This window comes from Stegostoma tigrinum, chromosome 4 (genome assembly GCF_030684315.1).
Source record: "Stegostoma tigrinum isolate sSteTig4 chromosome 4, sSteTig4.hap1, whole genome shotgun sequence".
Taxonomy (NCBI): domain Eukaryota; kingdom Metazoa; phylum Chordata; class Chondrichthyes; order Orectolobiformes; family Stegostomatidae; genus Stegostoma; species Stegostoma tigrinum.
The window spans coordinates 94,300,187-94,322,466 of record NC_081357.1 but is presented as its reverse complement, the minus strand read 5'-3'; the positions used below and the strand labels follow the sequence as shown (position 1 = coordinate 94,322,466).

The following is a 22,280-nucleotide window of genomic DNA, read 5'->3' as shown; positions in this document are numbered from 1 at the left end:
TATTGCCTGGGATGAGAATCTCAGTTATGACAAGCGACTAGACAGGCTGGGTTTGTTTTTCTTGCAGCAGAGGAGGCTGAAGGGAATCTGATTGAGGTATGTAAAATTATAAGAAGCATATGCAAAAAATCGAGAATCTCTTCTCCACGGCAGCCATATCCAAATCCACAGGGCATAACTTTAAGGCGAGAACAAAGTGATTTAGAGATCAGAAAAAAAAACTTTTTTTACCCAGAGGGCAGTAGATGTAAGGAACATGCTGCCCGACAGGCGCTCTCACAACATTTAAGCAGCATCTGGATAAGTACTTAAAATGACAGAGCATAGTAAGCTTTGGGCCAAGTAGAGGTGCGTGGAACTAGTTCAGTTCGGTGTTTGTTGGTTGGCATTGGCATGATGGACTATAGGGCCTGTTTCTATGCAACATGACTCTGACAAAAGTGAGTTTATCCAAGCCACAGCTGTGATCCTCTATTCCCACTCCAAAGAGTAGCGTTTGAACCCATCAATATTGAAGAAAATGAGAATTTGGCTGTGGAGGAACACAGACAAGACTGGACAATTTAGCCCCTCAAACATATGTTACCACTGAATGAAATCATGGCCAGTCAGCAAGTTTCTTGGAAATTCTACTCAGTTACAAAGAAACCAGCATCAACATGTTAATATTCAGATACCCACACAACATTGCCATTAACAATCATTACAATGCATTGTACTGAATGAAAAAAAATTTAATGTAAAAATCTCAGTTGTAAATCAGCTAATTTAGGGAACAGTCTTTTATCTTGCTTTGAAAAGCAAGATATTTTCAAGTAAGATTGAATTTTTAAAAAAATGAACTTGAGAAAATACATTAACATACATTTACATGGCTTACATTTTATAAAAAGTTCAATATAAATAACATGCAAAACAAAATGGTTCATCGGTTGATAAAATTCCAAGTAAAAGGTAACTCAAGTTCCCGACAATGATTTTGCAAAAAACTGTCATAGGGTGGCGAGAATGGTACTATTTTAAAAAGTACTAATTTTACTCCTAAACCATTGCAAATAATAAATTTGAATCACCCCATGTAAACGTTGCAGCAGAAAACAGTATTCAACTATACAGGCTGTACAAGGCAGCGGGCAAATGAAATGGTCCTTCAGCGAGTAGAAAGTCCTTGTGAACAGTTATGTTGTCTTCCTGAAACCTTTCAAAATTGGATAGATGTTTTCAAATGCTTCATAGATTTCTGCACGGACTTTTGCACCTTCAAAACAAAAATTATATATCAATAGATCAACTGGGAAACTTGAAAATGGATTAGTGTGTTAAGCAATAAAGAGCAAGAGACTTTTCAGTTTTTAAACAATTACAAAGTGATTGAGGTCAGTAGCATTGATATATCTTAGGCAAAGTGAGATAAACAAGAGCAAGAAAGGAAGAGAAAGTTGTGCTGATAGGGTTAGATGAAGTAGACTGGGAGGCTCACGAAGAAAATAGGCCAGTTTCTACGTTGTGTATTTTCTTCAAATCTACTGAATCCAGAAACGTGTTGAAATTTTAAATCGATTAGATCACAAGTTTTCCTGTTTTCCTGTCCTTAAACGATAAGAATTAGCAATCAGAACATATCCCCATACCATTCCAACTCAACAGCCTTGCTACCAGCCACCTTGTGGCTTGAAATTTATCTATATGTACACAATTGTGTCGTGTGCTGTTAGACTCAACATGTGCAACAAGACCAGTCTTCCAAATGAAACTGGAAAGATAATTTGCATTGTTGTATATTTCAAAAATGAAAAAGTTGAAAGTATAATGCGCCTTTTTGATGCCTAAACTTCATTTGTAAAAGATGAACAAAATTTCCAGCATTAGTTTGAATTTGACAATAATTGCTCTCTAATGTTTCAGGCACCAGTGACAATTTTAAATTCCACTATTTGAAACGGCAAAACAAACAATTTTTCAGAAACGTTTTGCCCTCTTTTGAAAGAGTAGCACAGATATTTGAGATTTCTAATCAAGAAATCAAAAGAAATGAAGCATTGAATTTACAGTGCATGCTTTAACTGCTGTATAGCATGTGAAAGAAGAACAGATATATGAGGATAATAATGATGAATTGTCCTTTATTTGATTTGTTAACCAGATGGTGACCTCAACTCTATTTTCCCGTCTACCTTGTAATCTCTAGATTCCCCTGTCAAATCAAGAATCTATTAACTCAACCTTAACAAGTACATTTGTATGAACATTTTTATAGAATTAAAGGACAAGAAATGAACAAGGTGTCTAAATTTGTATAAGGGCTCATTTGATGCAATAGCAGTGTCTCTACCTCTGAGCCAGGTGTCCTGGGTTCAAGTCCCACCTCCTCTAGAGGTGTGTAATGATGTATCTGACCAGGTTGATTAAAAAAAAAGGTTTGTAGAAGCTAACTAGTGCACAATAACATCAATGGGAAGAGGTGGGAGATAGAATTCCACACACATTGGCATAAGGAAGTGACGTTACTAGAAATGGAAATGTGGAATGCAGTTTAAACAGAACGCCTGAGATAGGGAAGTTGGGCAAGTTTTGGCAGATGAATTGCTAAAGTTTTGGTTGAGTCCTTCCAGACAATTAAAGTAAATAAAATTAGAAATACAATCTAAATCAAAAAACATGATTTTGAAGTTACAAGTGTCGTTGGTTAAGGCATATTCAATGGTAATTACAAGATAAATATTCAATTATTGAAGGGAGTTGAGAGAAGGTTGTAAGCTCTTGGCTGAAGGAGGAGATGTGAAGGATGGTCTACCATAAGACTCCACTTTTGTAGCAATGTCTTGGCTCAAATTTTTAATAAAGTATTGGAGTTATTTTAACTACAAATAATTACACTGTCATGTATTTCAACAGAAAAACGTCAGGCCAAATCCTTCAAAAATATACAGGCAAGACAGTAGCTAGGGCTGCAAACATTGAAGATGGTAGGTCTTGCTTGTAGATTTTGGTGCTGTAACTGGAGACTGGTGATTATATAACTAAGTGGTTGTGGTTTGAGGGCTGTGCTCAATGTGTTGTTGAACTTGCCAGTGGAGGAAAAAAAAATCAAAGAAAAAATGCAAAGTGAAAGAATCAGCAATAAAAAGTAAAAGTCTGGATGACGATTGCTTTTGAATGATCTTGAGGCAATATTGCAGAACAACACAAACCCTAACACAAGTTGTCAAGACTTAAGCAGTACTGCAGAAAAGAGCCACTAGATGGACCCCTCCTGACAAAAGGCTTGATCTAAGAGAAGGTTGATCAAACCTGAAAAAAGGCACCTTAAAAACTGATGTATGAATACAAAATAGTCAAGGGAATGGAAGAGGAGAAGCTGGAAAACTGCTTTAAATTTGGAAAAACAGCCCATTAATTCAAAAAAATTAACTAACTAAAAAATGTAGCACTAATTACCAGAAATTTCACAGTGTTACCAACAAAGAGAATAAGTCACTACGAAACATAAACATTAGATGTCTCAATCAACTGGATGGTGGAGTAAAACAGCAACTAATGGGATTTTCTTGGATTGATGTAAAGATAGTCTATTATTTTATTTTATGTGAACGGCACTCAAAATGCAAAGATGATTCTACTCGTCTCAGCTGCGTTGCTTTAATACAGAATTTCCAGGACTGACATTTTTCTATTGCTAATGAAATAGATCAAGAAAAGCAGAATGAAGGCAAATCAGGAAAGAGAAAGGAGGCATTTTCTTCAAATTTATGCAGCTGTTTGACAAAGTGAATAATCTAGCTTGTGACATAGGAACTTACAAGACTAGAAGGGTCTATTATGATCCACTTATCAGCCTAAAAGCTTTAAAAATATTACACAGTTCTCCCTAATACACCTCCAATTGCATTATCAACATTTCTTCCTTGATTTGGTTAACTCAGTCAACTTGGCTCTCTCAACTTTCCTGGCGCTGTTCAATATATTCATCATCTTTGTAAAGAAGTTAACTCCAAATTTGACATTTTCCCCTTTGCAAGCTACGTCAAGCTAACGTAAAAGGGAAAAAGAATAATTAAATCAAGCAGAACTCTCAGGTAAACTATCAGCTATGAAAAGCAACATAAAAAGGCCAACAAATGATGCAACCTACCGGTCAATACAACTTTTCCAGACACAAATATTAGCAGTACAATTCTTGGTTTGATCATTCGATAGATTAATCCAGGAAACAGCTCAGGCTCATAACTGCAAAATAAACAAAAAACTGATAACTGACCATACACTACTACAACAACCTATTGCAAACTGGCTCAATTTGCAATTTTGGATATTTATAATTATAACTGAAATCCTATTCATTGCTCAGATCCTAATTACTTTGCCCAGAGTGATGGACCGACAGAGCCACGGTTTTATAGGCACAATCCAGTTCTGATCAAGCTCCAGTTGGACAAAAGACAAAACTGACATTTGTTGAATGAAAAATAATCTTTCCATGGGAAATATGGACCAGTATGGGTTACCATAAAGTTGGGGCACAATAGAGAGAACTTAATAAATACAAGCATGGCATTCATATTTTCCTGACAAGTTTACCTTTCTAACTTAAAAGGAAGTATGTTACAGCACCCATGATAGAGACATGACTGCAGAAAGACAGAGCAGTACCTAAATGCTGAATGGTACAAAACATTTAGGAAGAACACAAGTGAGGAAAATGTGGGCTTGTAGCTCTGTTAGTTAATTTATGGTACTGGCATAATCGAGAGTGAGGACTTGAGTTCAGGAAACCAGGTGTGGAAACATTTGTAATTTCTCATCTCAATCCAAAGGCAAGAAATCACTTATGGAGTGGTGTGCAGGCCACTTTACAGTAGTCACAGACAATAGGGTGGATTATAAAGGAAGAGATAATGTAAGATTGTCAGAAGAACATGACAACAATCATGGGAGATTTTAATCAACACAGAGTGGACAAATCAGATTGGCAAAGGCACCCCATATGCAGACTCACAGAAAGTTTCTTGGAAAAGCATGCTCCAGAACTGACCAGGCAGCAGGCTATATGATTAGAAGAAAAGTTACATTGGGCTTGCAACATTAACAATTTCTGTCCTCACAAATGCTGCTAGACCTTCTGAGTTTCTCTTTTTTTATTATCAAGCTATTCAAGACCTGATATTGTGCAATGAGACAGGATAACTGATGGCATTGTAGAAGTCGCCCCTTGGTAGCAGTGACCACAAGATGACTGAATTTTCAATATTCAATTTGAGGGAAAGGGGAGTGGGTCAGAGTCTCATTTTATAAACAAAAATATTTAACTGGAAAGTTTAAACACAGTATTAACTTTGAAGACAAAAATAATTGTGCAAAGTCAAAATACAATCCAACAGAATCAAAGATAACAAGGTGTAGAGCTGGATGAACACTGCAGGCCAAGCAGCATCAGAGGAGCAGGAAGGCTGACGTTTTGGGCCTAGACCCTTCTCCTACTATCTCCATCAGAATCTACATGGTTTTACAAAGGGCAAATCATTTTTGACTAATTTGCTAGAGTTTTTTGCAGATTAATAAGCAATATAGATAATGAGGATCTTGTAAATGTAGTATATCTGGATTTCTAGAAGGCAGTTGATAAAGTACTGCATAAAAGGTTAATATACAAAGATCGATCACATTGGGTAGCGGTGATTTACCAGCATAGATAGAGGATTGGCTAACCAACAGAAGATGGAGTAGACATAAACATATCTTTTTCTGGTTGGCAAGATGTAATTAACGGGGTGCCAACGGGTTCAATCCTCAGGCTCCGACTATTTTAAATCGATATTAATTACTTGGATGTGAGGATAGAAAGTACTACAAAAAATATGCAGATGCCGTTAAAATAAATGGGAAAGGAAGTAAATTGCAATGAAGAAATAAGAAATTTACAAATGTATATGGATAGGTTAGGTGAGGTTACCTAATTTGGTTGGTGGAACAGAAAGACAAATTATCGAATTGGAGAGAAACTTGGGTGTGCTTCGAGGCAGAGGGACCTGGGTATCCTTGTGCATTAATCAGGAGGAAACTAGTATGCAGGTAATATGGAAACTAAATGGAATTTTGGTAATTTTTGTTAAAGGAATAGAGTATAAAGGTAGGGAAGTTTTGCTGTAATTGTCAAGGGATTAGTGAGATCACACCTGCAGTACTGCGTACAATATTGGTCCCTTTACTTGAACAAGCACATAGTTGTGTTGGAAGCAGTTCAAAAGGAGGTTCACTTCATAGATTCCAGGCTTGTCTTATGAAGAAGGATTGAGCAGTTTAGGCCTAGACACTCTGGAGAAGTGAGAGGAGATTTAATTGAGTTATGCAAGATGCTTAAGGGTGATCGACAAAGTGGATGCACAAAGGATGGTGCCTCATGTGGGCAATCTAGAACAAAAGGTCACAGTTTTAGAATAAGAAGTAGCAGATTTAAAACAGACAAGACAAAATTGCTTCTCATAGGGTCATGAATATGTGAGCGCACTGAATGCTGGGATATTCGGCTAAATTTAAATAGGAGATAGACAGATTTTTAATTAGTAATAGGTTGAAGGGTTATGGAATGTGGACAGAAAAGTGGAATTGAGGCCGAGATGAGTGGAACAGCGCAAAAGGCTAAATTGCCTATTCCTCCTAGTTCTTATGTTTTTAAGGCAAGTGGCAGAAAAGATTGGTCAAAATATAAAAAAAAAGATTAAAGCATCAAAAGGAGCAATTTAGAGTATGAGAGAAAAAAAGTGAATATTTTTAAAATAGTGATAGAAATTAAGGTTAAGTTGAGTATTCGTCCAATAGAAAGCAGGATTCATGCAAGGTTCCATAAGTTTAGAAGACAGCAAATGTTATAGCTCATATTCAAAAACTCTACAAATCACTAAACAGAACACTGCTGGTCTATTGTAAACAGTTATGGGTCCCTTATCTAAGGAAAGATAGACTGGCATTGGGGACAGTCAGAGAACATTCATAAGGCTACCACTAGGTATGGAGGAATTGCCCATGAGGACAGGTTGATTAGTTTGGAACTGTACTCGTTGAAATATAGAAGGATGTGAGGCAACTTTATTGAAACAGACAAGATTCTTAGGAGACTTGATGGGGTAGATGAGGAAAGGCCCTTTTCCTCCTCAGGGTGAGTGTGTCTAGGACCAGAGGGCATAATCTCAGAATAAAGGGATGCAACATTTAAGGCATAGATAAGGAAAGATTTCTTTTCTCAGAGGGTTATGAATCTATGGAATTCATTATCACAGAGGTCTGTTGAGACTAGGTCATTAAATATATTCATGGTTGAGACTGACAGACTTTTAACCTGAAAGGGAAAGAAAAGGTTTATGGGGAAAAGGCAGTAAAGTGAAGTTGAGAACAATAACATTAGCCATGAGCTCATGAAATGGAGCAGCAGATGCCATGGGCTGAAAGGCCTACATCTGCTCACATGTCTTATTGTCTATAAAGAAATACAGAAAGCAGCAAACTGCTAGCCAGTTAGCTTAACATGTCATAGGGAAAATGTTAGAAGACACTAAAAGCAGTTGAAATAAGGCACTTTGATTACCTTGAGCTTTTCTAAGTGGGGTCAACATGGTTTCACAGAATCCCTTCAATACAGAAAGAGGACATTCAGCCCATCAAGTCTGCACTGATCCTCTGAAGAGCATTCCACCCAGATCCAGCCTCCTACTCCATCCCCGAAACCCAGTACTGCATACAGCAATGGAATGGAGAAAATGTGTCGAAAGAGGTCAGGTTTACCAGACTAATATGGTGACTTGTTTTTATGAGGGAAGTTTGGATATGCTAGGCTTGTATCCAATGGAGTTCAGAAGCACAAGAAGCAACTTGAATGAAAATAAGAGATCATGAGATAACTTGACAATAGATGTGGTGAGGATATTTCTTATGGGAGAATCTAGAAATAGGAATCATTTTCAAAATGAGTTGCCCATTTATAACAGGGAAAAGGTGAATTCTTCTCTTAGAGGATTAAGTGTCCTTGGAATACTTCCTGAAAAGGAAGAAGCAGAGTCTTTGAATAGTCTTAAGGCTGAGGTGAAGAGACTTTTGGCACACAAGCAGAAGAAAGATTTTCAAGAGTAGACTCAAAATGTAGAAATGATGTTATAAATCAGATCAGTAAAGAGTTTATTACATAGCAGAGCAGGCTTGTGACACAAATGGCCTATTCCTGTACCTTGTTCATATCTGAGATACAAAGCAGAAGAGATCAGAATGACATGTGTAAGGTTCCCTTGGTCTGACCATAAATTGTTTTTCTTCTAGGTTGTCTAATACTAGTACATGAAAGTTTAAATTAAATATCTAATTTCATATTTTAATAGTCTATAAATGTATTTCCCTGTTGAATGAGTAAAATGCAATGATTTAGAGCATATATTTAATTTAAGTGGGGAACAGGATGCAATAGCTGAATCCAATATACATCACCTTGGTAGCTCATTGGGATTGCTGCAAACAAATAATTCTCACTTTTAATTATCCATCACTGATGAGCTTTCCCTTTCTTTTAAAACGTAATTTCGTCCCAGAAAATTGGTTGAAGCTATAGGAAACTGATCAAGTTGAGGCTGGGGCAAAAAACTTATGAATGCAATACAGTAGCCATTGTAGAGTATTACATTAATGCAGACCATCAAACTGGATTATGTGAAGTCATTTGGAGTGACCCTTGAACCCATTGACTCAATATGCAGCCATACAACGCATGGAATGAAGGTGCCAAAACTTCAGCTCTTGCTGTGATGATTCCTGTATCTTCGGACTTAACAGATAAACAGAAGCTCCCTTTCTCTACGGTAATCGGTATATGCAAATATGATTGTTAGTTTTAAACTTTGTCCTCTGATTGAAGTCTTGAAACATCTTTCCTTTTTTTTTACCTGCTGAATTGCTGATGAGTGAGCACCAGGCCCTCTAGTCGAATGGGAAATTTCACATCACAGCTGCCCACCATGTTTTGAATCTTAAAATCCAGAAACTTAGCTGGGAATCCCAACTTCTGTACCACCCTAGCATATTTTCTTGCAGCCAAACGTGACTGTTCTTCACTGCAATAGGAAACAAGGTATAACACATTACTTTTCCACTGGCACTGAAAGCAATAATTATTTCCTATCAGGCACAACTTGAAAAAGTGGTATTAGTGTTTTTCACTGGAAGGCTAGACTAAAATCAAGTCAAAAGGAAAGAATTGTTTCAGAGATAGTAGGAACTGCAGATGCTGGAGAATCTGAGATAACAAAGTGCAGAGCTGGATGAACATAACAGGCCAAGCAGCACCATAGGAGCAGGAAAGCTGATGTTTCCTGCCTAGACCCTTCTTCAGAAATGGGCTTTTTGAATTTCTGAAGAAGAGTCTAGGCCCGAAATGTCAGCTTTCCTGCTCGGCCTGCTGTGTTCATCCAGATCTACACTTTGTTGTCTCAAAAGGGAAAGAATGTTAATTTCAAGTAACAAATTAAAAATATTCTAAAACACTGGGGGGGTGGGGATGGACAGAAAAGAGAGCAAGACTTGATGTTCAGCTCAATGGCGTTACATTAAAACATTTTTATCTAAAACAATAATCTTGTTTCCACGAATACTGCCTGACTACTGAGTTTACAATGCATAACGTGGTTCCTTGATTAAAGTTTAATTTTTAAAATTTCAAATAAATAGCAGTAATGCTTCAAAAAGCCATTAGCAACAAAATTAGCATACACTTTCTAAAAATAATAAAATTTGAAAAAGAAAATATCACTTCTGATGATAACTAAATTTCTTTTTGCATAATGTCTCTATTATGTTATCAGATTTTCCAGCCAAATTCTGATGAGAGCCACTTGTGGTGTTCCTCAGTTCTCAAATGCAGATACATTCCTTAATAACCTGTGGACAGCAAGTAGCCTTTGAATATTTCTCAATTAGGAGGATTTGTGTTTACAAATTTGGAGATCAGCAATTAAATAATGGAGTGGACACAACAGTTCCAGTTTCTTCTGGAACTTACTGGCTTTTGGAACTAATATGTAAGAATGTATACCAAGGTGAGAATTCAATAGCTTGGTGCCCAGGGTTTTAGTATATTTATCAAATTTTAAAAGCTAGAACTGTCTACCAACAATGACAAGTTATCCCATCTGCATTTACTAAACAAAAATAACTATATCTCAATATGGAACAAAAACAGAAGTTGCTGGAAAAGCTCAGCAGATCTGGCAGTATCTGTGAAAAGAAATCAGTGTTAACGCTTTGGGTCCAGTGATTCTTCCTCAGAACCTCAATATGAATCGCGAACATGAGGCATAATAATATTTAAGGGGGCATATTTTGATTCAAGAGACTTTCAGATTAGAAAATGCATTACAGCAAGTGGTATTAAAAAGTCAATTGTCAAAACCAGTGTCTACAGGAAAACAACACATACGGACCAAATACTGAACTGCAGGAGCAACCATCCCAACACCCACAAACGAAGCTGCATTAGAACATTATTCCAACAAGCCACCACACACTGCAGCACAGAGGAACTACGCAGAGCAGAGGAAAATCACCTATACAGCGTATTCAAAAAGAATGGGTACCCTATGAACAGAGTCCGCCAATTCCTCAGCAACAAACCCAAACAAACAGACAAAACGGGCCCAGAAACCATAACCACTCTCCCCTACATCAAAGACATTTCCGAAATGACTGCCAGACTACTCGGACCTCTTGGCATCAGGGTAGCCCACAAACCCACCAACACACTAAAACAGCAGCTAATGAACTTAAAAGACCCAATACAGACAACAAATAAAACAAACGTCATCTACAAAATACCTTGCAAGAACTGTGACAAACACTACATTGGACAAACTGGCAGAAAGCTGGCCACCAGGATACACGAACATCAACTAGCCACAAAACGACATGACCCACTATCACTCGTATCCTTACATACAGATGAGGAAGGACACCACTTTGATTGGGACAACACATCCATCCTAGGACAAGCCAAACAGAGACACGCACGAGAATTCCTAGAAGCATGGCATTCCAACCGGAACTCCATCAACAAACACATTGGCTCCAAATCAGTCTACCATCCCATGAGAAAAAGAACAGGAAATGACATCATCAAACCAAGGAAACCTAACCAGATAAACAGAAAGCGGGACATAACACCAGCGCTTCGTCAGAGGCTCACAGATGATGTTACCTAGAATGGTGACGAAACGTCTGAAAACTAACCTTCCAGCTCAGCGAGCAAACTCACATCCAGAGTCAATTGTGGAAATTAAAATGGAAAAAAAAGTATAGACAGGGAGCACAATGGACCAAATAATTCGACACAATCATGTATTTTTATTTCCATAAATCCCTTTATACAAAATCCCACCAGTATATTACCTTCTTTACTTATAAAATTAATGAAAACAAGACAAAATTCATGTGAACATATCTTTAAAGACAAAATTGCGTTACCCAGTTAATTAAATTGTTTCAGAATATTTATTGTATTATTCAATTCAATCCTGTCCTCAATGTAAAATGATCATGTAATCAATGCCTGGATTCTAGAAATCGATTATTTGAAAGATAAGGTCTTCCTTTCTCATCATGAAGGAAAGGAGCCATCCTTTATATGAAAGGCAAGAATCAGGCAACACTGGTCTAACCTTAGACATAAATAATAATCAGGTTGATGTTTTGTCTCTTTTAATGTTAGGCAGGATGAAGAACATTCATCAAGACTGATATTTTACTGAAACTTTGTATTAATGTTCCCAGTCAGTTATTGCCATCTGATGAGGGAAAAGGAAAAGGGAGATTAGCATCCACTAGGGATTATTACTGCATAGAAATGTTAAACACAAATCTGAAGCAAAAACAGAAATTGCTCAACAGGTCTGGCAACACGTGGGGAGAAAGTAGAGGTAAAGATTTGAAGACAATTCATTGGATTCTAAATACTGAAGAGTCACTGTATTGAAACATCAACCCTGTTTTCTCTCCATAGATGCTGCCAGACCTGTTGAGTTTCTCCAGCAATTTCTGTTTTTGCTTCAGATCTTCAACATTTGCAATTCATTGTTATATTTTATTATGAACGTTAAAGCAGGTTAAGAAGTGATTTTAATCAGAGCGCTGATAAATTAATAATGTCCCTACCTCTTTGCACCGGTGCACACCATTTTTCCAGAGCTGAAAATAAGTGCAGTTGTACGAGGCTCTCGGATTCTCATGATGACAGCAGCAAAACGCTGCAATAGATACAAGTCTTGGGTTAGACAGTGGTCAGTAATCCCCCGTATTATCCGGTAATACTCGAAATTCTAGGGTCTACCGGTTCTGAGGGAAACCCATCTAGAGTCTGACATTCAACTCTTGTTGGTACACAATTACTCACAATATACATTAACAAACTGAATGAAGGAACTGAGCACTTTGCAAACTTAACAACAAATAAAAAGATAGGTGAAGGGGGAAGGTAATGTCGAGGAAGCAGAGAGGCTGCAGAAGCAATTGGACAGGCTAGGAGAGTGGGAAAGAAGTGACAGATAGAATACAATGTTGGAAAGTCCGAGGGTATGCACTTCCATAGGAAGAAGAGGTGTAGATTTTTTTCCTAAATGGGAAAATGCTTTGGAAATCTGGAGCACAAAAGGACTTGGGAGTTCTAGTTCAGGATTATCTTAAGGTTAACATGTAGGTTCAACTGGCAGTTAGGAAGGCAAATGCAACTTTAGCATTCATTTCAAGACGGCTAGAATTCAAGGGCAGTATTTATTGCTGAGGCTGTATAAGGCTCTGGAATCACTGCATTTGGAATATTGTGAGCAGTTTTGAGACCCTTGAGGATTTCCAGAGGAGGATTACAAAAATGATCCCAGGGTGGCACAGTGGCTCAGTGGTTAGCATTGCTGCCTCACAGCGCCAGGGACCCAGGTTCGATCCCAGCCTCAGGTGACTGGGCGTGTGAAGTTTGCACATTCTCCCTGTGCCTGTGTGGGTTTCCTCCCACAGTCCAAAGATGTGTAGGCTAAGTGGAATGGCCATGCTAAACTGCCCGTAGTGTTCAGGGATGTGCCTGGGTGGGATGCTCTGAGTATCGGTGTGGACTTGTTGGGTTGAAGGTCCTGTTTCTAGGGGTTCTATGGTTCTATGGATGAAGGGCTTGTCAAATGAGGAGTGGTTGAGGGTTTAGTGTCAGTAGTCAATGGAGTTTCGAAGTCGGGGGGGGGGGTGAAATCTGATTGAAGCTTACAGAATACCGTAAAGCCTCATTAGAGTGGACATGTTGAAGATGTTTCCTCTAGTTGGAGACTCTAGGATGTGAGGTGCACAGCCTTACAGTGAAGAGGTCACTCTTCAGAACTGAGATAAGGAGGAATTCCTTCAGCCAGGGGTAATTATTAGTCTGTGGAATGCATTGCCACACAAGTCATTGAGTATATTTCAAACAGAAATAGATTGGTTCTTGATTGGTAACAGGGTCAAAGGTTTTGGGAGAAGGCAGAAAAATGGGTTGAGAAACATACAAGTCATGGTCAAATGGTGCAGCAGAGTCAATGGGCCAAATGCCCTAATTCTGCTCCTATATTTTATAGTTTTATCATTCATCACTGTAAGGTGGTGCTTTTTTGAGATTAGGATTGAGGGACAGCAGAAAAGCTTTACTTCGCATTTGGTTGCACGATATTTCAGACTACTGAAATGTGAAATCACATCAACTTCATTTTCCCCCACAAACTTTGTAACCCTCTTTCACGTGTAGCCTAATATCTATCAAACTCAGTCTTAAATATATTCAATGACCGAGGATGCACAACTCTGAGATCAAGAATTTCACAGATTTGCACACAGATGAAATTTCTCACCTAGTCCCCTTCTTCAAGCTTACACATACTCCCATTGGAGAAGCAGCCACTCAGCTCCAATTGGTACTTGGCCAATTGATAATTTATACATTTCAATGAGTGATTCAAATGGAATAATCATATTCAGCAACTGCTCTCAAGGCTTGGAGGGGGCTATTGTGGAATATGGTGCCCAAAACGCTACATAACTGCAAATTAAATCTTTGTAGAATTCTACGCTTTTTTGAAAATCAAGCCCTCCAGTTTCATCTTCATGAATTGTGTTCAATGTTGTCAAGCTGAAAGGTACTTGCTGTATCTTGTGCCTGTCATGTAAACAAAGACTTTTGAGTTTATCTTGTACTGCAAGGGAACAGCACAAAAAAAACTGCAACAAATGACATTTTTGAATACTAGAGAAAGGGAAGTATCACATCAAAACTTGGTCTGCTTCCCATCTCTCTTTGGCACCATAAACCTCCCCTTCCACTGCCCCTAAATAGTTCTAGAGAGTATGTTGGAAAGTGGATTGACTTCTTCATTTTGATACGTTTTGTTAAAAGTCTTGAAGATATTTCACTGAATCAAGCAATCAGACACACATGCATTAATTGTATATGCACAGACACCCACCTTTGGATTATATTCAGCATTCCTTGCTCGAAGAGCTATTGTCTTCAGGTCCAGTTTACAACCCAGATTGACAGTGGACACTATATTTCTAAATACAAAAAGTATGTTTTCTTCAGAAAGCATTGAAATGTACTTCAAACATTTTTTATTTACCAATGAGAAGTGTTGGTTTTCAAAAACTGACGTATAATTCAAGATTCACATTCTATCCATTTTACATATTTGAAGTTGCCTGGCCAATATGATAGAAGAAATTACAGACTAGTTCAACCATCCCACATTCTCAATGAGAAAATCAACTTAAAGAGAGGATAGTTTTAAGTAGGTATTGTTGTCCTGAAATCAAAAATTAGAAATTAGACATTTAATACAATGGCACCCTGCTAACCCATTAAAAGATAACAACTGTTTCAGAGATAGCAGGAACTGCAGATGGTGGAAAATCAGAGATAACAAGGTGTAGAGCTGGATGAACACAGCAGGCCATGCAGCATCAGAGGAGCAGGAAGGCTGACGTTTCGGGCCTAGACCCTTCTTCAGAAAATGAATTTTCTGAAAATGAAAATGAAAATTTTCTGAAGAAGGGTCTAGGCCCAAAACATCAGCTTTCCTGCTCCTCTGACGCTGCTTGGCCTGCTGTGTTCATCCAGCTCTACACCTTGTTATATCAAAAGATAACAATTCATCAGTTATCAGAAGACAATTTGTACCCACACAAGACCTCTAACATCATAACATTCCAGTTTCATAGGTGTGTGATCAGACAAATGGGATCCCAAGTCAAACAGATGTGACAAGTGACCAAAAATTTGGCCAACTAAGTTTTATGGGGTCTTTGGAAGGAGGAGAGATGTGAGCTTAGGAAAATAATTCCCAATCCTGGGGCTATGCAGCTGAAATCACAGCCAATGATGGAACAACAGGAATAAGAGATGCACACATGATGTCAGAATTGGAGTGCAAAGATTTCAGAGGGTTGTAAGACTGGAGAGGTTGGAGAGATTGCTAATTTAAAATCCTGTTTTCTTTTCTCCCACTTCATTTTTAAGCATAAGCTAAAAAAGGTTGTCTTTGTGTTAGAAGTCTTTAGCAAAGTGAAACATTCCTCGCTTCCCAGAAACTATTAAGTCCAGGGGAAATTGAAGACAACAAGAAAACAACATAAAACTCAATGATTATTGCTGGATGCATGGTATCTACAGTGTACAATTCTGTGATGGGAAGCACAAATACAACACATGTAGGATTTGATGAATGACAGAACTTGGATGCTTCCCCCACCTTCACAAACATAAGGCAAAGGAATCAGGTTTGAAACAATTCCAACTCCCCTCCAAATTTGTAAATTAGCAATGAAAATTACTACAAATCAAATTTAATGAAAATAGTCACAGAGGTCTATAGCATAGAAAAAGGCCCCTTAAGCCATTAATCATGGCCTAGTTGGCAGGAAGCTGTCAGAGGGTGAAGCAGCAGCGAGTGTATAAACCTACCGGAGATAGGGGCATATTGTAGCTGCGAAAAATAACTAAAGTGACATCACAGGGAGGCTGTGACCCGATTGGTGGTAGGAAATCTGCGCTAAATTTAAAAAAGAACACAGGAAAGTTGTATCAATAAATTTAATTAACTCAATAAAGTAGTTTCTTAAGTAGAAATGGCTGGGCAGATGATGTGCTGTAGCTGTATGCTGTGGGAGCTGGCTGATTTCATTGTGAAAGGTGGTGGCCACATCTGCAGCAATTATTGGTTGCTCAGAGTTGATGAGCTGGAATCTGAACCTCAAACACTGTGACACATCCAGGCAGGGGAGTAGTACCTGGATGCTGTGTTTCAGGAGGCAGTCACACCCAGTAGATTAAGTATTTCAATTTGGTCAGTAGCCAGAGACAACAAGAAGGTGTCTGCAAGCAAGGCAGGTAGAGAGAACCTGCAGTCAGGAACAGAGGAACGTCATCTTTTGACCTTGTCCAACAGGTAAGAGGTACTTCCCTGTGTGGTTGAAGGAAAGGGCTGCAGGGAGGATGAGCCAACTGACCACTGCACTGTGGTATGGGAGGCCATTCAAAAGGGATAAGCAAAAAAACAAGTGATACTTGTAGGGGATTCTATAAATCAAGGGAATAGATAGTATCATTTCTAAGCAGGATCGAGAGTCCCGCATGGCATGTCGCCTGGCTGCTGCCAAGGTATGCAATCTCTCTCTGACAGGCATAAAAGGATACTGGAGAAGGGAAGGGGTGTACCCAGTTGTGGTCCATGTCAGAACAAATAACACAGGCAAGGCTAGTAAATACGACCCGTTCAGAGATTATCAGGAGCTAGGAACGAAATTAAAGAACAGGTCCTAAAGGGTTGTAATCTCTGGATTACTGCCCTAGCCACGTGAAAATTGGCACAGGGGCACAAGAATAAGGGAAGCAAACAGGTGACTAAGAGTGTGGTGTGGGAATGAGGGGTTCCTTTTCATGAGGCACTGGTATCAGTTGGATCAGGAAGGGTCTATAACGCTGGGATGGTCTCCACCTGAACTGAGCTCGGACCAAGTTTCAAAGGCTGCATTGTATGGCCAGTGCCATGGTTAAAGACATCTCCTCACAACAGAAAAATTGGCAGAAATGAGCTCTTTTATCCACGTTTTGACTAATGTTGATATCTGGAACTCACTGATCCTGAGCAAACTAAACATCAATAAGTAGATTATTTCTGAGTAAGTGGGACTTCACAGCACTGTAATGACACCTTTCAGATTTTGCTAAAGATGAAAGTAGACAGATGGTGCAGTAACTATTTGGTTTGGATTTATGCTGCTTTTTGTGGATCAGACATATCTGGGCCATTTTCTAAATCTTCATGTCAATGCTCAAGGTGTCACTGTACTGAAAAAGTCCGACTATTAGAACATGCTGCACTTAAATAGAGGGAAATCACTGCCCTGACAAATTATATAATTAGGGATGTAGATAGGGCTTTAAGCTGTACCGAAGAAGGGTTCAAGCGAGGCGAAATTTGCAGATTTAAAGAGGAAAGTCAAGACATCAGAGCAGCATGCACTTGTGTAAGTAGAAATATAATTTGGCAGAAGGGACAGAAAGATTATTAGTGTGAGGAGTCATAAGGATCAGTATTATTAATATAGATTGTAAACAGCTAAGATGAAGGGGGCAAATCTAATGTACTCAACTTTGCTGACAGTAAGATGTAAGGAGAACAGAAATGACTAGATTTTCCAGGGGGTCTGCGAAGAATCTGGATAGCTAGTTAGGTTGGCAAAATGACAAAAAAATGGTACAAGATGGGGAGTCAAATAGCTACCACAGTACTGTGTTGCAGGAATTTTGACAGCTGCCCACTGCGCTGCTATTTGAATCATTAACCATCTCTAAGCATTTTTGAAGTCAAAAGGGCCTTCCAACATGAAGCAACTACCAAATGAAACAAGATGGCTTCCCCGTGGACTGTGGGAGACAAACCTCCTTAATGGGTGCTCCATTCCCATGGAAGTATTCCTGGTTGTCAATGGCCAACCCCAAGCCTATTTCTCCAGCACCAGCACACACTCCTCACAAATTGCATTGCCTTCCCATCTTCTCCAGCAACTTTTACTCCTTTTCAAGGATGCTCTGTCATTAAGGTGCCCATTCTATTGAGTGTTTGCTGGACAAGTCACGTTGAAATCCAGGATCAACTATGATCTTTTTAAGAACAGCAGGGCCAAAGAGCTATTTGATTTACTCCTGCTTCCATTTCTTATTGGCATACTCTCTAATTCCTCTTTACATTTCATTTATATCGCAATAATTTAAAAAATATCACTAATTTCAGAATCACTTATAGTGACTAGTCTATCCACAGTTGTATCATAATATTGTAATATGATGCACATAATTTATGGCACTGTCTGTTGTCAAATTGTGAAACATAACTTCAGCTGTACTACGATGTACACAATCGTTTCAGTTGGAACCACAGACTTGTATGCAAGTCTCTCAACTCAGCACCATTTCTGTATCACATTTTTTTTCATTATGAATACAGGTATAATGTTTTGGGCTGTAACACACACATTCACTTTGCATCAGGCATTGCCTAATTTCTCAAATTTTAATTACTTAACAAACATTCCAGAACACTTACAAACTGACAACTACATATGATATATATTAGCTCCAATGCTACTTAACAATGGCACCTCTACAAACTGAGTTCTTATGTCTTAACATACATATTCCCAAAACTTTAAGGCACCATCAGATGATACTAGAGGTATTATTCACCCTTGTGATATCATACATAATTGTTCTTCACTGAATAATGTTGTCTAGGAAACATTTATGACCAATGACAGGAACAAGGAATAAAAGTATCTCATGTATATCACACAGATTAAAAGGGGACTAGAAAACAATTTCATGTGTTACATGGGTTAAACTTGTGTGTTACCTTATCCAAAGTGACACTAGTTTAGTAGATTTGCTTCGATTAATTGCTCTGGTGGACAGAATGGGCTTTTAAGTAGTTACTGTATGACTAATTTCCAACAATTGAATTCAGTGGTATATAGTTGGTTAACTTGTATGATAGGGAGTAACTGAAATATTTAACCAAGTCGTTTGTGCCATGCTGTCAAGATAGAAACTGCTCATTAATGGCTCTAGAATGTTTATTCTAAATTGTGTTGAAAAAATATGCAGAATCCAAGATGACTGCAGCATTTTCCACTGAGTTTTCTTTTAGCATTGGCTGCCTCTTGAACCTGTGTTCTCCAGTCCCAGTTTCAGATTCTTGCTGCTCTAAAACCAGATTCAACCAGGCATTCTATTGCACAATGAAGGAGGAAGAAACAGCCAGAATAAAAATAGGTTCTTGTTTTACAATTTTAAGAGCCCTTAAAGATATAATATTAAACACACTCTGCTGGAAATTAACTGAATTGGTTCCACTGCCGATTTTACATCCAGCCTGATGCTACTTTCTACTGGAAATTTATAACAGCTTGGGTATAAAATGGGCAATCTTATTGTGTAGTTTCAGGTTAGTTAGTATTACCCAAATTAGCCAGCAGAGATAACCCAACAAGGTAAGTTGCAAGTTGATAGCTACTGGCCCTTCAAGGACATACCCTCTCAACCCACATCCCCCTTTTGAGCCTAACAAACTCCCATCCTGTCCTGACAGTCACTAAGAAACAACCAAATCCCCAAGAACATCTACTTTCGTTCCACAGTTCAAATGCTCCTTTTGAAAAATATTTCATCCAAGTTATTCATCCTGCACATGGTCTCAATTGGAGCTGTGACGATAAATTCGGCCAGCTAACTGGTCACAACTACAACTAGATCAACTGGGAGTAGTTAAACTGGCCAATGAGGGACACATTAACAGGGACACATTATCAAGTGGAAACTGAGACAACGGCTTCATGTCGGCTATTTAATGATTGAGATGATAGGGTTATTCTAAGTTAATTATCTTAAAAATATTGAGACTTACATAACAAGTGTTGGCAAAGGCATGATGGGCCAATTGACCTGCTTCTGCATTTTTAACTAACCTGGGTAGCTACTTACCTATATTACAGACAGAAGGAGGGAAGATATCCTGAGAATCTTTTCCTGGTGCTTCTAAACTTTATCTGATGATTAGTTTTTGAGTATAATTATCTGATTATGGAATGTGTATTGAGACACTCACTATTTTGTGGAAAGCAAAAGCAAATAACTATTTGCACCATGAGTTGTGTTTAGCACAACAGCTCAAAACAAAATCAGTGTACAATGGTGTCAACTAATCCACATAATGCCCAAATGGACGCAATGTTACAAAGTCATTTTTCAAACAAGTAACATCAATGATTCAGATGTGTTACATTTAGTAAATAATTCATTTGGTGTATAAATCAATGCAGTTTGCCAAATAGCTCAAGGAAGAAGCTTTCAGCATTTTTAGTCTAGATGTTAAGAAGTTACAGTTAAACTTATATAGACAGGGGGACTCCAAAGGAAGGACTGTGGTGTTTGGGTACTACATAAAATTTGTCATTTTCTTCTTCAATTTACAAAATTATGTGCTTAGAGATTAACGAGATTACACTGCGTTTAAAAAAATCTTTAAATTTGTGTTATAAGTACGTAGTTTGGTTTATTCTGTTTTGTCTTAATTACCTTTAACTGTAAAAAGTTTTTATTTAAACAAAAGTGAACTTCTGCAGCTAAAGTAAAAGGCCACTTTGTTATAAACCAAATCGACACATGATCTATCAAGCCAACTTTCCGTCTGGCAATAACATCAGCTGGGATCATAACACAGTACAGAAAAAGGACTTCAGCCCATTGAATCTGTACGACCATATATAAAAAAAACCCCACCAACGCATGTTACGTATTGAGTCCTTCTCTATGGCCGAGTTCTGCATTCCTCCTCATTCGTAATTAAAGACGTACCTCTATCCATTTACTAAGCATTGGCATCTAAATTACAGGTATATGCAGTTATCATTAACCTTCTTCTGTCAGTGGAAGAATAGTTGATTTTAAAATTCAATCTATAAAATTGAACTGAATAATAATTCCCCTTCCCACTCAAGTCATAGAACTTTGCATTAACTTAAGTTTGAGGCTAGCCAAGGCTATTTATTTCACTCAAGTTTGGCTATACAACATGTGTAATCAGAGCATGTTTTCAAATACACATAGCCTGCTTTTTGAATGTGACTAGAATTTACCTTCACATAAATTTTAAAATTTATCTCCTAGTTTTGAAAATTATTTCAAAATAAAATTATGCAGTGTTGAGGTAAAAGGAAAATATCCCATGACCACAGTGCTGGACAAAAGTTTTGCATCTTTGAAAATTTGGAACAAGGTACATGCTCGGATGAACAAAATTAGGTTGTACAGTCATTGTACTCAGAAAAGCATAAAATCCAAACTCGGGGTTTTCAAAGAGCTGGAAGATGCTACCTTAAATAAGACATTAAAAAGTCACAAAAGGTTAATTCAGATACATTTGTGAATTACGTAATTAAAGTTATATTTGAACCCCTTTTAAATGGTTACCCTGGAAATTGTGTTTTTAATAAAAGAAGTGATTTCTAAGTAATTTTGTACCATATGTATAGAAATTGCTCATTTGAGGGTACAAGTTTACAGCTAAACTATGTGGTATGTATCTAATTTAATATAAATTACGAAAATTAAGCTCACGTCATTAGAACTGGGCTCGACAATATTCGGGTAAAATGCTCAGGGAATTAAGTGCATGTAAATTAATAATAAATCCCTTGTAATAATTAGAGTTGATACCCCCATTTGTTCAGTGGTTATGGCAGATTTAATTAAAACAAGAGTTTTATCGCAAGAGGCCATTATGCCACCAATCCATCCTCTTCATTTAAGCTTTATACACAGCTTCTACAAAAACTAACTGCCACTCTTTACAGAATTAAATCCTAACTTCAGATCACAGGACACTGGATTGACTGAAATCAGGGTTGATTATATTTTTTAAAATGATGTTGCCTTGCAGACATCCAACGTCTAACAATGAAGTGGAAGCACAAGGAGTCAGTGAATAGAATTTCTGTTCAACAAAAAAAAATTATTTGAACGTCCAGTTTGATGTTTGCCAATTGAAGAATCAGGTCTGTTTAAAATCAGGCTACTGTGTTTACTGTGACGTGCATGAAAATTCATCAGCAACAAGAACTTCAAGAAAATGAAGTATTGCTCATGTAAAGTGACAATTCACTGTTTTGGCTTCGAGCAAACTAATTTCCAAATG

The 22,280-nt window shown here is 37.9% G+C and overlaps 1 protein-coding gene across 1 annotated transcript in view; it reads right to left on the bottom strand.

Annotated features, from left to right (window-relative positions):
• Positions 1-719: 719 nt before the first annotated feature.
• The window catches only part of tbp (TATA box binding protein), a 40,536-nt gene continuing 18,975 nt past the window's right edge, over positions 720-22,280 (bottom strand). The window contains exons 4-8 of the mRNA XM_048530530.2: positions 14,499-14,586; positions 12,178-12,269; positions 8,922-9,089; positions 4,133-4,227; positions 720-1,258 (exon numbers count right to left, since the gene is read on the bottom strand). Coding sequence (XP_048386487.1) covers positions 1,179-1,258; positions 4,133-4,227; positions 8,922-9,089; positions 12,178-12,269; positions 14,499-14,586 — 523 coding nt within the window. The 3' untranslated portion in view covers positions 720-1,178. The remainder of the gene's footprint in view (positions 1,259-4,132; positions 4,228-8,921; positions 9,090-12,177; positions 12,270-14,498; positions 14,587-22,280) is intronic.